Consider the following 13,294-nt stretch of genomic DNA (forward strand, 5'->3'; position numbering starts at 1 on the left):
GTCATAGAGTGTTCTTCCAATGTTTTCCTCTAAGAGTTTTATAGTGTGCGGTCTTACATTTAGGTCTCTAATCCATTTTGAGTTTATTTTTGTGTATGGTGTTAGGGAGTGTTCTAATTTCATTGTTTTACATGTAGCTGTCCAGTTTTCCCAGCACCACTTATTGAAGAGACTGTCTTTTCTCCATTGTATATCCTTTTCTCCTTTGTCATAGATTAGTTGACCATAGGTGCGTGGGTTTATCTCTGGGCTTTCTATCCTGTTCCATTGATCTATATCTCTGTTTTTGTGCCAGTACCATATTGTCTTGATGACTGTAGCTTTGTAGTGTAGTCTGAAGTCAGGAAGTCTGATTCCTCCAGCTCTGTTTTTTTCCCTCAAGACTGCTTTTGCTATTTGGAACCTTTTGTGTCTCCATACAAATTTTAAGAAAGAGAGAGACAAATACCGTATGCTAACACATTTATATGGAATTTAAGAAAAAAAATGTCATGAAGAACCTAGAGGTGAAACAGGAATAAAGATACAGACTTACTAGAGAATGGACTTGAGGATATGGGGAGGTGGAAGGGTAAACTGTGACAAAGCAAGAGAGAGGCATGGACATATATACATTACCAAATGTAAGGTAGATAGCTAGTGGGAAGCAGCCACATAGCACAGGGAGATCAGCTCGGTGCTTTGTGACCGCCTGGAGGAGTGGGATAGGGAGGGTGGGAGGGAGGGAGATGCAAGTGGGAAGAGATATGGGAACATATGTATATATATAACTGATTCATTTTGTTGTGAAGCTGAAACTAACATACCATTGTAAAGCAATTATACTCCAATAAAGATGTTTAAAAAAAAAAGATTTTTTGTTCTAGTTCTGTAAAAAATGCCGTTGGTAATTTGATAGGGGTTGCATTGAATCTGTTGATTGCTTTGGGCAATATAGTCATTTTCACAGTATTGATTCTTGCAATCCAGGAACATGGTATATCTCTCCGTCTGTTGCTATCATCTTTGATTTCTTTCATCAGTGTCTTATAGTTTTCTGCATACAGGTTTTTCTCTCCCTAGGTAGGTTTATTCCTAGGTATTTTATTCTTTTTGTTGCAATGGTAATGGGAGTGCTTCATTAATTTCTCTTTCAGATTTTTCATCATTAGTGTATAGGAGTGCAAGAGATTTCTGTGCATTAATTTTGTATCCTGCAACTTTACCAAATTCATTGATTAACTCTAGTAGTTTTCTGGTGGCATCTTTGGGACTCTCTGTGTATAGTATCATGTCATCTGCAAACAGTGACAGTTTTACTTCTTCTTTTCCAGTTTGGATTCCTTTTATTTCTTTTTCTTCTCTGATTTCCATGGCTAGGACTTCCAAAACTATGTTGAATAATAGTGGTGAGAGTGGACATCCTTGTCTTGTTCCTGATCTTAGAGGAAATACTGTCAGTTTTTCACCATTGAGAATGATGTTTGCTGTGGGCTTGTCATATATGGCCTTTATTATGTTGAGGTAGGTTCCCTCTATGCCCACTTTCTGAAGAGTTTTTACCTTAAATGGGTGTTGAATTTTGTCAAAAGCTTTTTCTGCATCTATTGAGATGATCATATGGTTTTTATTCTTCAGTTTGTTAATATGGTGTATCACATTGATTGATGTGCGTATATTGAAGAATCCTTGCATCCCTAGTATAAATCCCACTTCATCATGGTGTGTTATCCTTTTAATGTGTTGTTGGATTCTGTTTGCTAGTATTTTTTTGAGGATTTTTGCATCTATATTCATCAGTGATACTGGTCTGTAATTTTCTTTTTTTGTAGTATCTTTGTCTGGTTTTGGTATCAGGGTGATGGTGGCCTCATAGAATGAATTTGGGAGTGTTCCTTCCTCTGCAATGTTTTGGAAGAGTTTGAGAAGGATGGGTGTTAGTTCTTCTCTAAATATTTCATAGAATTCACATGTGAAGTCATCTGGTCCTGGACTTTTGGTTTTTGGAAGATTTTTAATCACAGTTTCAATTTCATTACTTGTGATTCGTCTGTTCAAATTTTCTTTTTCTTCCTGGTTCAGTCTTGGAAGGTTATACCTTTCTAAGAATTTGTCCATTTCTTCCAGGTTGTCCATTTTATTGGCATAGAGTTTCTTGTAGTAGTCTCTTTTGGTGCTTTGTATTTCTTTGGTGTCTGTTGTAACTTCTCCTTTTTCATTTCTAACTTTATTGATTTGAGTCCTCTCCCCCTTTTCTTGATGAGTCTGGCTATGGCTTATCAATTTTGTTTATCTTCTCAAAGAACCAGCTTTTTAGTTTTATTGATCTTTGCTCTTGTTTTCTTTTTTTCTATTTCATTTATTTCTGCTCTGATCTTTATGATTTCTTTCCTTCTACTAACTTTGGGTTTTGTTTGTTCTTTCTCTAGTTCCTTTTAGATGTAAGGTTAGATTGTTTATTTGACATTTTTCTTGTTTCTTGAAGTAGGCTTATATTGCTATAAACTTCCCTCTTAGAACTGCTTTTGCTGCATCCCATAGGTTTTGGGTCATCGTGTTTCCATTGTCATTTGTTTCTAGGTATTTTTTGATTTCCTCTTTGATTTCTTCAGTGATCTCTTGGTTATTAAGTAATGTATTTTTTAGCCTCCATGTGTTTGTATTTTTTACAGATTTTTTCCTGTAATTGATATCTAGTCTCATAGTATTGTGGTCGGAAAAGAAACTTGATATGATTTCAATTTCTTAAATTTACCAAGGCTTGATTTGAGACCCAAGATGTGATGTATCCTGTAGAATGTTCCATTAAAGTGTAATCTCTTTTTGGATGGAATGTCCTATAAATATGAATTAAATCTCTCTGGTCTATTGTCACTTAAAGCTTGTGTTTCCTTAGTAATTTTCTGTTTAGATATCTGTCCATTGGTGTAAGTGATGTGTTAAAGTCTCCCACTACTATTGTGTTACTGTCAATTTCCTCTTTTATAGCTGTTAGCAGTTGCCTTATGTATTTAGGTGCTCCTATGTTGGGAGCATATATATTTATAATTGTTACATCTTATTCTTGGTTTGATCCCTTGATCATTGTGTAGTGTCCTTCCTTGTCTCTTGTAACATTCTTTATTTTGAAGTCTATTTTATCTGATATGAATATTGCTACTCCAGCTTTCGTTGGATTTCCATTTGCATGGAATATCTTTTTCCATCCCCTCACTTTCAGTCTGTATGTGTCCCTAGGTCTGAAGTGGGTCTCTGTAGACAGCATATATATGGGTCTTGTTTTTGTATCCATTCAGCGAGCCTGTGGCCTTTGGTTGGAGCATTTAATCCATTCACGTTTAAGGTAATTATTGATATGTATGTTCCTATTACCATTTTCTTAATTGTTTTGGGTTTGTTTTTCTTGGTCCTTTTCTTCTCTTGTGTTTCCCACTTAGAGAAGTTCCTTTAGCATTTGTTTTACAGTTGCTTTGGTGGTGCTTAATTTTCTTAGTTTTTGCTTGTCTGTAAAACTTTTGATTTCTCCATCAAATCTGAATGAGATCCTTGCCTGGTAGAGTAATGTTGGTTGTAAGTTCTTCCCTTTCATCACCTTAAATGTGTCATGCCACTCCCTTCTGGCTTGTTGAGTTTCTTCTGAGAAATCAGCTGTTAACCTTATGGGAGTTCCCTTGTATGTTATTTGTTGTTTTTCCCTTGCTGCTTTCAATAGTTTTTCTTTGTCTTTAGTTTTTGCCAATTTGATTACTATGTGTCTTGGTGTGTTTCTCCTTGGGTTTATCCTGTATGGGACTCTCTGCACTTCCTGGACTTGGGTGGCTATTTCCTTTCCCATGTTAGGGATGTTTTGGACTATAATCTCTTCAAATATTTTCTCGGGTCCTTTCTGTCTCTCTTCTCCTTCTGAGACCCCTATAATGTGAATGTTGTTATGTTTCATGTTGTCCCAGAGGTCTCTTAGGCTGTCTTCATTTCTTTTCATTCTTTTTTCTTTATTCTGTTCTGCAGCAGTGAATTCCACCATTCTGTCTTCCAGGTCACTTATCCATTCTTCTGCCTCAGTTATTCTGTTGAATATTGATTCCTTCTAGTGTATTTTTCATTTCAGTTATTGTATTGTTCATCTCTGTTTGTTTGTTATTTAATCTTTCTAGATCTTCGTTAAACATTTCTTGCATCTTCTCGATCCTTGCCTCCATTCTTTTTCCGAGGTCCTGGATCATCTTCACTCTCATTATTCTGAATTCTTTTTCTGGAAGGTTGCCTATCTCCACTTCATTTAGTTGTTTTTCTGGGGTTTTATCTTGTTTCTTCATCTGGTACATAGCTCTCTGCCTTTTCATCTTGTCTATCTTTCTGTGAATGTGGTTTTCGTTCCACATGCTGCAGGATTGCTTCTGCTGTCTGCCCTCTGGTGGATGAGGCTATCTAAGGGGCTTGAGCCAGTTTCCTGATGGGAGGGACTGGTGGTGGGTAGAGCTGGCTGTTGCTGTGGTGGGCAGAGCTCAGTAAAACTTTAATCTACTTGTCTGCTGATGGGTCAGGCTGGGTTCTCTCCCTGTTGGTTGTTTGGCCTGAGTCAACCCAGTACTGGAGCCTACCCGGCTCTTTGGTGGGGCTGATGGTGGACTCTGGGAGGGCTCACACCAAAGATTATTTCCTAGAATCTCTGTCACCAGTGTCCTTGTCCCCATGGTGAGACACAGCCACCCCCCACCTCTGCAGGAGACCCTCCAACACCAGCAGGTAAGTCTGGTTCAATCTCCGATGGGGTCATGGCTCCTTCCCCTGGGTCCCGGTGCACACACTACTTTGTGTGTGCCTTCCAAGAGTGGAGTCTCTGTTTCCCCCAGTCCTGTCGAAATCAAATTCTGCTAAGCTTCAAAGTCTGATTCTCTAGGAATTCCTCCTCCCGTTGCTGGACTCCCAGGTTGGGAAGCCTGACGTGGGGCTCAGAACCTTCACTCCAGTGGGTGGCCTTCTGTGGTATAAGTGTTTTCCAGTTTGTGAGTCACCCACCCAGCAGTTATGGGATTTGATTTTATTGTGATTGCACCCCTCCTACCATCTCACTGTGGCTTCTCCTTTGTCTTTGGATGTGGGGTATCTGTTTTGGTGAGTTCCAGTGTCTTCCTGTCAACGATTGTTCAGCGGTTAGCTGTGATTCTGGTGCTCTTGCAAGAGGGAGTGAGAGCACGTCCTTCTACTCCGCCATCTTGAACCAATGTCCCCTTATCACTGATTCTTAATCACTCTTTTCTGAGTGTACATTTCTCAATCCCATGTTGAGATGAGTGAAATATAACCCTTGCCAGTGGGCAGAGCTCAGTAAAACTTTAATCTACTTGTCTGCTGATGGGTCAGGCTGGGTTCTCTCCCTGTTGGTTGTTTGGCCTGAGTCAACCCAGTACTGGAGCCTACCCGGCTCTTTGGTGGGGCTGATGGTGGACTCTGGGAGGGCTCACACCAAAGATTATTTCCTAGAATCTCTGTCACCAGTGTCCTTGTCCCCATGGTGAGACACAGCCACCCCCCACCTCTGCAGGAGACCCTCCAACACCAGCAGGTAAGTCTGGTTCAATCTCCGATGGGGTCATGGCTCCTTCCCCTGGGTCCCGGTGCACACACTACTTTGTGTGTGCCTTCCAAGAGTGGAGTCTCTGTTTCCCCCAGTCCTGTCGAAATCAAATTCTGCTAAGCTTCAAAGTCTGATTCTCTAGGAATTCCTCCTCCCGTTGCTGGACTCCCAGGTTGGGAAGCCTGACGTGGGGCTCAGAACCTTCACTCCAGTGGGTGGCCTTCTGTGGTATAAGTGTTTTCCAGTTTGTGAGTCACCCACCCAGCAGTTATGGGATTTGATTTTATTGTGATTGCACCCCTCCTACCATCTCACTGTGGCTTCTCCTTTGTCTTTGGATGTGGGGGATCTGTTTTGGTGAGTTCCAGTGTCTTCCTGTCAACGATTGTTCAGCGGTTAGCTGTGATTCTGGTGCTCTTGCAAGAGGGAGTGAGAGCACGTCCTTCTACTCCGCCATCTTGAACCAATGTCCCCTTATCACTGATTCTTAATCACTCTTTTCTGAGTGTACATTTCTCAATCCCATGTTGAGATGAGTGAAATATAACCCTTGCCAGAGGAGTATCAGATCCTGGAGCTTGAGAAAATTGCCATGAGCTTTGTTTTTTAAAAGCTTAAGGCCCTGTTTCAATGATCTTTGAGAGATCAAATCTTTGGCTTCCTTTTAATCTAGTCATTAGATTGAAATTGAGTAAAGAGCATCACAGAACCATATGCAGAAACAGATTTCCATTTTTTCTAACTGGTCTAATTTCAGCTGAAAATTATTAAAGTACGGGATAAATGGGTCATGGTCAAGGATTCAGAACATTCCAATTGGTTTCTTGATCTCTAAAGCTCCAGCTCTGACATTGCTACTCACTGACGTTTTTCTGCCCCTCTTCTGCCTGGTCTAAGGAAGCAGCAGTCTTGGTGGAGGGAAAGGGCACATAAGGACCTTGCAGCCTGTCAGATCTCGCTATGCTTTTATGATCACTGTAAGCTGAGGCAAGTAGCTGAACATTTCTGAGCTTTCGTTCCTCATCTGTAAAATAAGTTTTATACAGTCATTCAATAGACTGAGTGTCTAATAGGCACTGTTGTGACAGCCACCATTTTGCTAAGCACTCATTATGTGCTTATAGAGTATTGCGTACGTTATCTGACTCAAGCCTCCAAACAACTCTGAAGAAATAATAATAATAATATAATCACAATAGTGGTTAACCCTTATTGAGCATACTCTATTTGCCAGTCACAGTGCTAAAAATTTTATGTAAATTAATTTAGACCTGATAATAATCCAGTGAGGACAGTGTTGCTTCCTGCATTTTCAGAGGTGAAACTGAGTTTCAGAGTGATGAAGTTGGTTGCCTTTTATGAGTCACACAACTCCTAAGAGGCTGCAGTAGGATTCAAATCCAGGCAGCTCACTCCAAAAGCCTGTGCTTTTAACCACATTGATATTCCATACAAATTTGTTATCATAAATACTGTTATATTTCTTAGGATAATAGTAGATTTAATAGAAACAGGTTGTGTTCTCTGGGATCTCACAGCTTGCAGGAAGAAAGTAATGGTGAGTGTCTAGAATTGCTTTATCCAATCACTGTATACAGTAGCTAGATAATGTTTTTTAAAAAGCTGGTATCACTTTTTACGTAGAGTTTCCCTTCAGGGGTGGAACAGGCTGGGATGAGCATCACCTTATGGGAGGCCCAGAGTAGAAAAACCTGAGGGATGTTGAGGAAGAGGTGTTCGTCTCATTCGTTACAGTTATCTTGTGTGATTCTGATGAAACCAAGAAGATTATATAAAACCTTATACCAGGCAGGCAGAAGAGAGACAGACAATCCATTCTGAGAGAGAAAACCCCCACAAAATATGGAAAACGCTATATGTACAAAAATGTTCATTAATACATTTTTTATAACTGCAAACAAAACAAAACAAAACAAAACTGGAAGCAACTTAAATCCCTAACTAATAGGGAAATGGTTGTCAACTATGGTCCATCGACTTTATGGGGTATTTTGCAGCTGTGTATTTATTTATTTTAATGTTTTGCTTTTGCAAAAGTTACACCTGCAGTACTTTGAAAAGAAGAAAATCATCTGTGATTTGACCACCCTGTGATAACCATGATTAAGGTTTGGTTTATTTCTTTCCAAGTTATGTTTATTTCACTTACAATGCAGTGGCCATTATTAGGAATAGTTACAAAGATAAGACAGCAAAATTTCTCAATGAATACTATAACAAGTAAATAAAAAAGGTTGTTTTTACAAATATGAGAATAAATAAATAGGTAGGAGAAAAGATTGGAAAGAGCTGGACTAACAACATTCTAATGGGAGTTATTGTAGGGTGTGGGCTTATGGGTGTTTTTTATTTTTGCTATTTTCTTCATTGTGTTATGGGTCAACAGTGCACACTCTCAAGAGCTCTTGGGTGTTAAATTAGTAAAATCTATACTTAATGAATAAGGTCAGACTTAGGCAGATGTCACCTCTAAATCCTTGCTTCTCAAAGTGTGATTCTCAAACTAGCAACATGAGCATCACCTGGTAGTTTATTAGAAATATAGTCCCCAGCCCAGACCAACTGTTAGAATATGAGTTTGACAAAATCCCCAGGGGATCCTTATTGACATTAAAGTTTGACATGCATTGCTCTAAATGACAGGCTTTCTCATTTGGGGAAGAGCAGAGTTTGATGATAGCTTAACCAAAGTATTAATAAATCTAAACATAATGTGCTAATAGGAGAGGGTTGATTGGAACTTTGGCAAATGGAAGTGGGGCAGAGTTTGAAAATTTATCTGACACTGTTGTGGGGTTAGAGAGTCAACTTGGGGACCCCGGCTAGAGTCACTAGGGAGCTGAGACTTCATGTAGATTACCAAGTGCTCACCTGGCTCTTCAGGGTATGAGTGAGCTGTCCCTGTAGCTTCCCCACTGCCCTTTCTTTGGCTCTGTCTTCCCAGGTACCTCTTGACTATCCTTTGGTTTTCCTTCTAGCTTTCCTTCAGAAAGAAATGGTCCTTGTCATGTGTCTAAGAGAGATCTAGTCTTTTGGAGAGTTCTGTACTTATTAAAATATAAATAATTGCCATCTCTTAATGCATGAGTATCCAGTCTGTGGATTTATTTCTAATAACTAATATTACAGCAGCATCATTGTGAATTTGTAAATCTGGCAAGTTTTTGGTTTATAAATGTCCATGTAACAGAGACTGATAAATTTTAAGGGATTGCTAATAAAATTACCAATAAAATTCTAGAGGGTTAAAACCACCTAGAGATGCTTTTACCTGGAGGACCTGTCTGGGTGGCCAGGAACCTCCTTAGGGGAATGTAGATGTCTCTCTTGGAAACCACATTAACTTTTGTAATTGATTTTTTTTAATTGAAATAAAAAAGGATACCAAATGGGAAGGAAAGTATCCTAGAGTTTTGTTATTCAAGGAATCCTAACTTATTTGGCCCATTGTAGCCCAAAGAGTACTTCTCAATTATTGATTTTTCCCTTCTTCAGTGTTAGTTTTCGAAAGTATTTTAGGAACATTGAACTTTGTGTTTCTGTGACACCTCAGAAGTTAATGTGGCTCAATGTTTTCCTTTTAGAATGAGATCTTTTTTTCTAACATTTTACATGGTGTCCTCAGAGAAGATCACGCCCTGGTATCTAGAGCTGTCTCCATGAAGGTGGAAAATTTCACAGAAACCAATGAAATAAACGAGCTCTTTGACCTATTTACTTACAACAAGGTAAAATCAGTTACACATTTACATTTGTTCTGCACTCTTGGAGAAAGCTACATAAAATGGATTCTAAGGGTCCTAGACTAATGTGCTACTACACAACTTTGGTACAGAAACCTTAATATTATTCAGTAGATGGATTTCAGAAAATGTGGTTAAATCATTTCTTATCTAGTAAATGTTAATCAACTACAATAGGTGCTCAGTATCATCTACCTTTATTAATATAGACTTAGCTTGCTACTTTTAAGGTGAACCCTTCTGCTTGGTAGAAATTTGTTCTTGTATCGACTGAAAGAACACACAACATAAAAGTTGTGAGTTAAGTTTTATTCAGGAATGTTACTGGGGACTATAGCCCAGGAGACAGCCTCTCAGAGTGCTCTGAGAAACTACTCCAAAGTGGTAAGGGAGGGGCCAGGATATATCTGAACTTTTTTTGCTGGGAAAAACATGCAGTCAAGCATAAAACGATTACTGCTAATCACAAGGAACAGACATCTCAAGTTAATAATTTTAGTGCTTTTCTGTATATGGAAAAATGTAAGAATCTGGGGTCATTGAAATTTTTCCTTACATATGCATCTTAAGTATCTAGGGGCCAGGATATTCAAAGCACAGAATGCTTCCTGGTTTTCTCCATCCTGAATTCCCTCCAGGGTGCACTCTCAGTGGGCATCTGCAGTGGCTAATGGCTGATCCTTGTAGAACTGGAATGGCAGGCAACATTTTTTTCTTTACACTTGCCGTATGAGTATCTCGGTTTAAAAACTACTGCACCCTGAACTCTTTATATGTAGGACATTTTCTCATCTTTTACCTATTAATTAGTGACAGTCTCCTATTTTATTAGCACATTTGGGGATAACTCAGACATTCAACTAAAGTGCGCAATGCAATCAGCACAGCTCAGAATCTTGCTTATCAGAATGGAATGCATCAATATTTAGATACCGAATTTTGTTTAAATAATGGACAGCTTCTTATGTCTTAGGGAGCGTCTCTGGCCCGGATGCTTTCTAGTTTCTTGAATGAGAAAATATTTATCAGCGCACTTAAGGTGAGTTTACAAAATTGTTGTTACCTGGAAAACAGTAAACATAAATTGCTTTGGCATGTTATTTATCTTAACCTTAACTTTTCTATTTTGACAGTCATATTTGGAGACATTTTCTTACTCAAATGCTGAGCAAGATGATCTATGGAGGCATTTTCAAATGGTAATTCTCTCACTTCCTGCCATGTTTTTGCTGAGTTGTTTTGTAAGATCGGGAGGCCATGTGTGTATGGTGATGACACAGGAAAACCATCTTTCCTTGTTTGTGACACTCCTTTAAGTCAGGGGTTGCTTCTTTAGTCTTCACCACTATATTCCCAATGCCCAGAAGAGAGCCTGCATATGTTAGATCCATAAAAAATGTGGTCAGTGAATGAATGAATGAGTGAACGAATGCACTAAGGAACCATTCATATATAGAGAGTTGAACAGAATTAAATTTGGTCCAGAATATCACCCACTGGGAATTATTGTACTATATGAATGAGGAAAAGAATAGCTATGTAGTTTCTTTTAGGAGATTGCTACCTCAAAAGATTTTGATGATAAATATCTGCTTTTGTGATGATTTTTTTAAAACAGGCCATAGATGACCAGAGTAAAATTCTTTTGCCAGCAACGGTGAAAAGCATCATGGACAGTTGGACACACCAGAGTGGTTTTCCAGTTATCACCTTAAATGTATCTACTGGAGTCATGAAACAGGAGCCATTTTATCTTGGAAAGGTTAAAAATCAGACCCTTCTAACCCACAAGTAGGTAGATTTACTCCTCTGTCTTCACCTTCCTTGGGATTGAGCTGTGATCAAATGGAAACCAGCCTGTGGGTGAGGAAGCATAACCCCTACTGGATGCACACCCTTCCATGGGGTGATTCTGGGATGGTGACTGAGTGTTCCGTGCAGGATGTTGCTGACGTGCTAGGATGGGGCAGAGCCCCTCATGTGCTGAGCAAGGCCAGAAACCTGCATTTAGGGATTCAAGCAGTGCCCCTCCCCTGGGATATAGGGCCACACACATGACCAAAGCTTTGGGTGTTATTCATTCTCTTCTGTCCTTTAGACAGAGGTCATGAATTAGTCGGAATTCTGTGTGAAAGGCAGTAAAATAGAGCCTGAAATGCCTCCTGTTAGTTAAGAAGAAAGGGGATCCTGTTGCAATGTTGTCTTCCCTTCCCTAAAACAGAACTGAATGGTGACCGAATCCTTGAGGAATATTTCTGTGCATGTCTGCCCATGCACTTATCTGTGCTTTTGTAGCCATACCTAAAATGTTAGAATTATAGATCCCAAATTCAAACCTTAGGTAAGTCTTATTCAAAATCTCTGAGTTTCAGTTGCCTTATCTATAAAGTAAATGTAATAACATATATCCCAGGGGATTGTTGTAGAAGTGAAATGGAATAATAAGTATAAAGTGGCTTAGCATTCATCATTTTCTCCTTCCCTTTCCTTCTCTTTCTTGTTAGATAATTTTCAACTGTTTTTTTAAAAATAAATTTATATATTTTTGGCTGCGCTGGGTCTTCGTTGCTGCATGCGGGCTTTCTCTAGTTGTGGTGAGAGGGGGCTACTCTTTGTTGCAGTACGCATACTTCTCATTGCGGTGGCTTCTCTTGTTGCAGAGCACAGGCTCTAGGCTCGTGGGCTTCAGTAGTTGTGGCATGTGGGCTCTGTAGCTGTGGCTCACAGGCTCTAGAGTGTAGGTTCAGTAGTTGTGGCGCACAGCTTAGTTGTTCCACGGCATGTGGGATCTTCCTGGACCAGGGCTCAAACCCATGTCCCCTGCATTGGCGGGTGGATTCTTAACCACTGCACCACCAGGGAAGCCCTTCCAGCTGTTTTGATAAACGTTTTGATCCTCAGATCTCATTATATTAAGTATCAGCACAAATGAGTAATTAATTTTCATATATCACCACCAAAATTTTCAAGTTGTCCTACTCTTTCTTTAAAACCCCAGGGGCGGGAACAAGAGACCTGCAGGTCCCTTCTCCCTATGATATTTCATGACTTGTGAGAAGAGGTGGCCTTAGCTATCACATAAACAGAGACCCTCAGTTCAAAGTCTGAGAAACCAGACTTGTGAGCGTTTGAGCAAGATTGGAAATAATTGCCCAAATTCCAAGTAGTGTGTCTCTTCAGATGACTAGTGTCCTCCCTGTGGTCAGCGACTTCATCCAGGTCATGTCCACCAATGTGGGAAGAATGCCAGCATTCAGGTAATATGAGTAATCTGGCTGATTTTTGTTGAACACTTTTCAGACAAGGAGAAAGCTTGAGGTGGAGAAGCATTTTGAAATGTTTGTCAAACTTTTTCTTCTTAACTGGTTTTCTCTTGGCACAGATGGCTTTGAGTCTGCCTGTAGCATTTGAATGACCCCTGAGTAAGGCCAGGTGGCTGTAATTTAATATAAACAGGCCTTGAAAATTTCAGATACAGGAGAGTCTTAGTAGCTACCTTAAGTTATAAAAAGAAGCAAATCTATAAGACACAACAAGAGAGTAAACAAATAGCCAAAGCAAAACTGACTTGTGAAACAACAGTGAATAATTCTAAGAGCAAAGTCCTACATATCCGCAGGGAATGACCAAAGAATTTGAGTTCAGTTATTTTATCATCTTATTTAATATTGGCTCAGAGCTGATATTCTTATGTGTGAACATTAACTGAATTTTTCATTTTTTTCCAAAAAGTGACACATGGATTGTACCTATTCTTTGGATAAAAAATGGAACTACACAGTCTTTAGTCTGGCTAGATAAAAGCAGCAGTAAGTAACAAATTTTTAAAAATATCTTCACATATATATGCAAATATATATATGTGTATGTATATATATATATGTGTGTAAACATATATATATGTATGTATGTATATATATATATATATATATATATATATATATATATAAAAAGGCAGAGACTAGAATGTTGA

General features: G+C 39.1%; 1 protein-coding gene across 1 annotated transcript in view; it reads left to right on the forward strand.

Moving 5' to 3' along the window:
• Positions 1-13,294, forward strand: part of LVRN (laeverin) — an 88,908-nt gene that overhangs the window by 53,896 nt on the left and 21,718 nt on the right. Inside the window, exons 7-11 of the mRNA XM_007451218.1 lie at positions 9,163-9,306; positions 10,295-10,360; positions 10,455-10,520; positions 10,940-11,112; positions 13,054-13,130. Of these exons, the coding sequence (XP_007451280.1) occupies positions 9,163-9,306; positions 10,295-10,360; positions 10,455-10,520; positions 10,940-11,112; positions 13,054-13,130 (526 nt within the window). The remainder of the gene's footprint in view (positions 1-9,162; positions 9,307-10,294; positions 10,361-10,454; positions 10,521-10,939; positions 11,113-13,053; positions 13,131-13,294) is intronic.

Source organism: Lipotes vexillifer, unplaced genomic scaffold (genome assembly GCF_000442215.2).
Source record: "Lipotes vexillifer unplaced genomic scaffold, Lipotes_vexillifer_v1.1 scaffold91, whole genome shotgun sequence".
Classification (NCBI taxonomy): domain Eukaryota; kingdom Metazoa; phylum Chordata; class Mammalia; order Artiodactyla; family Lipotidae; genus Lipotes; species Lipotes vexillifer.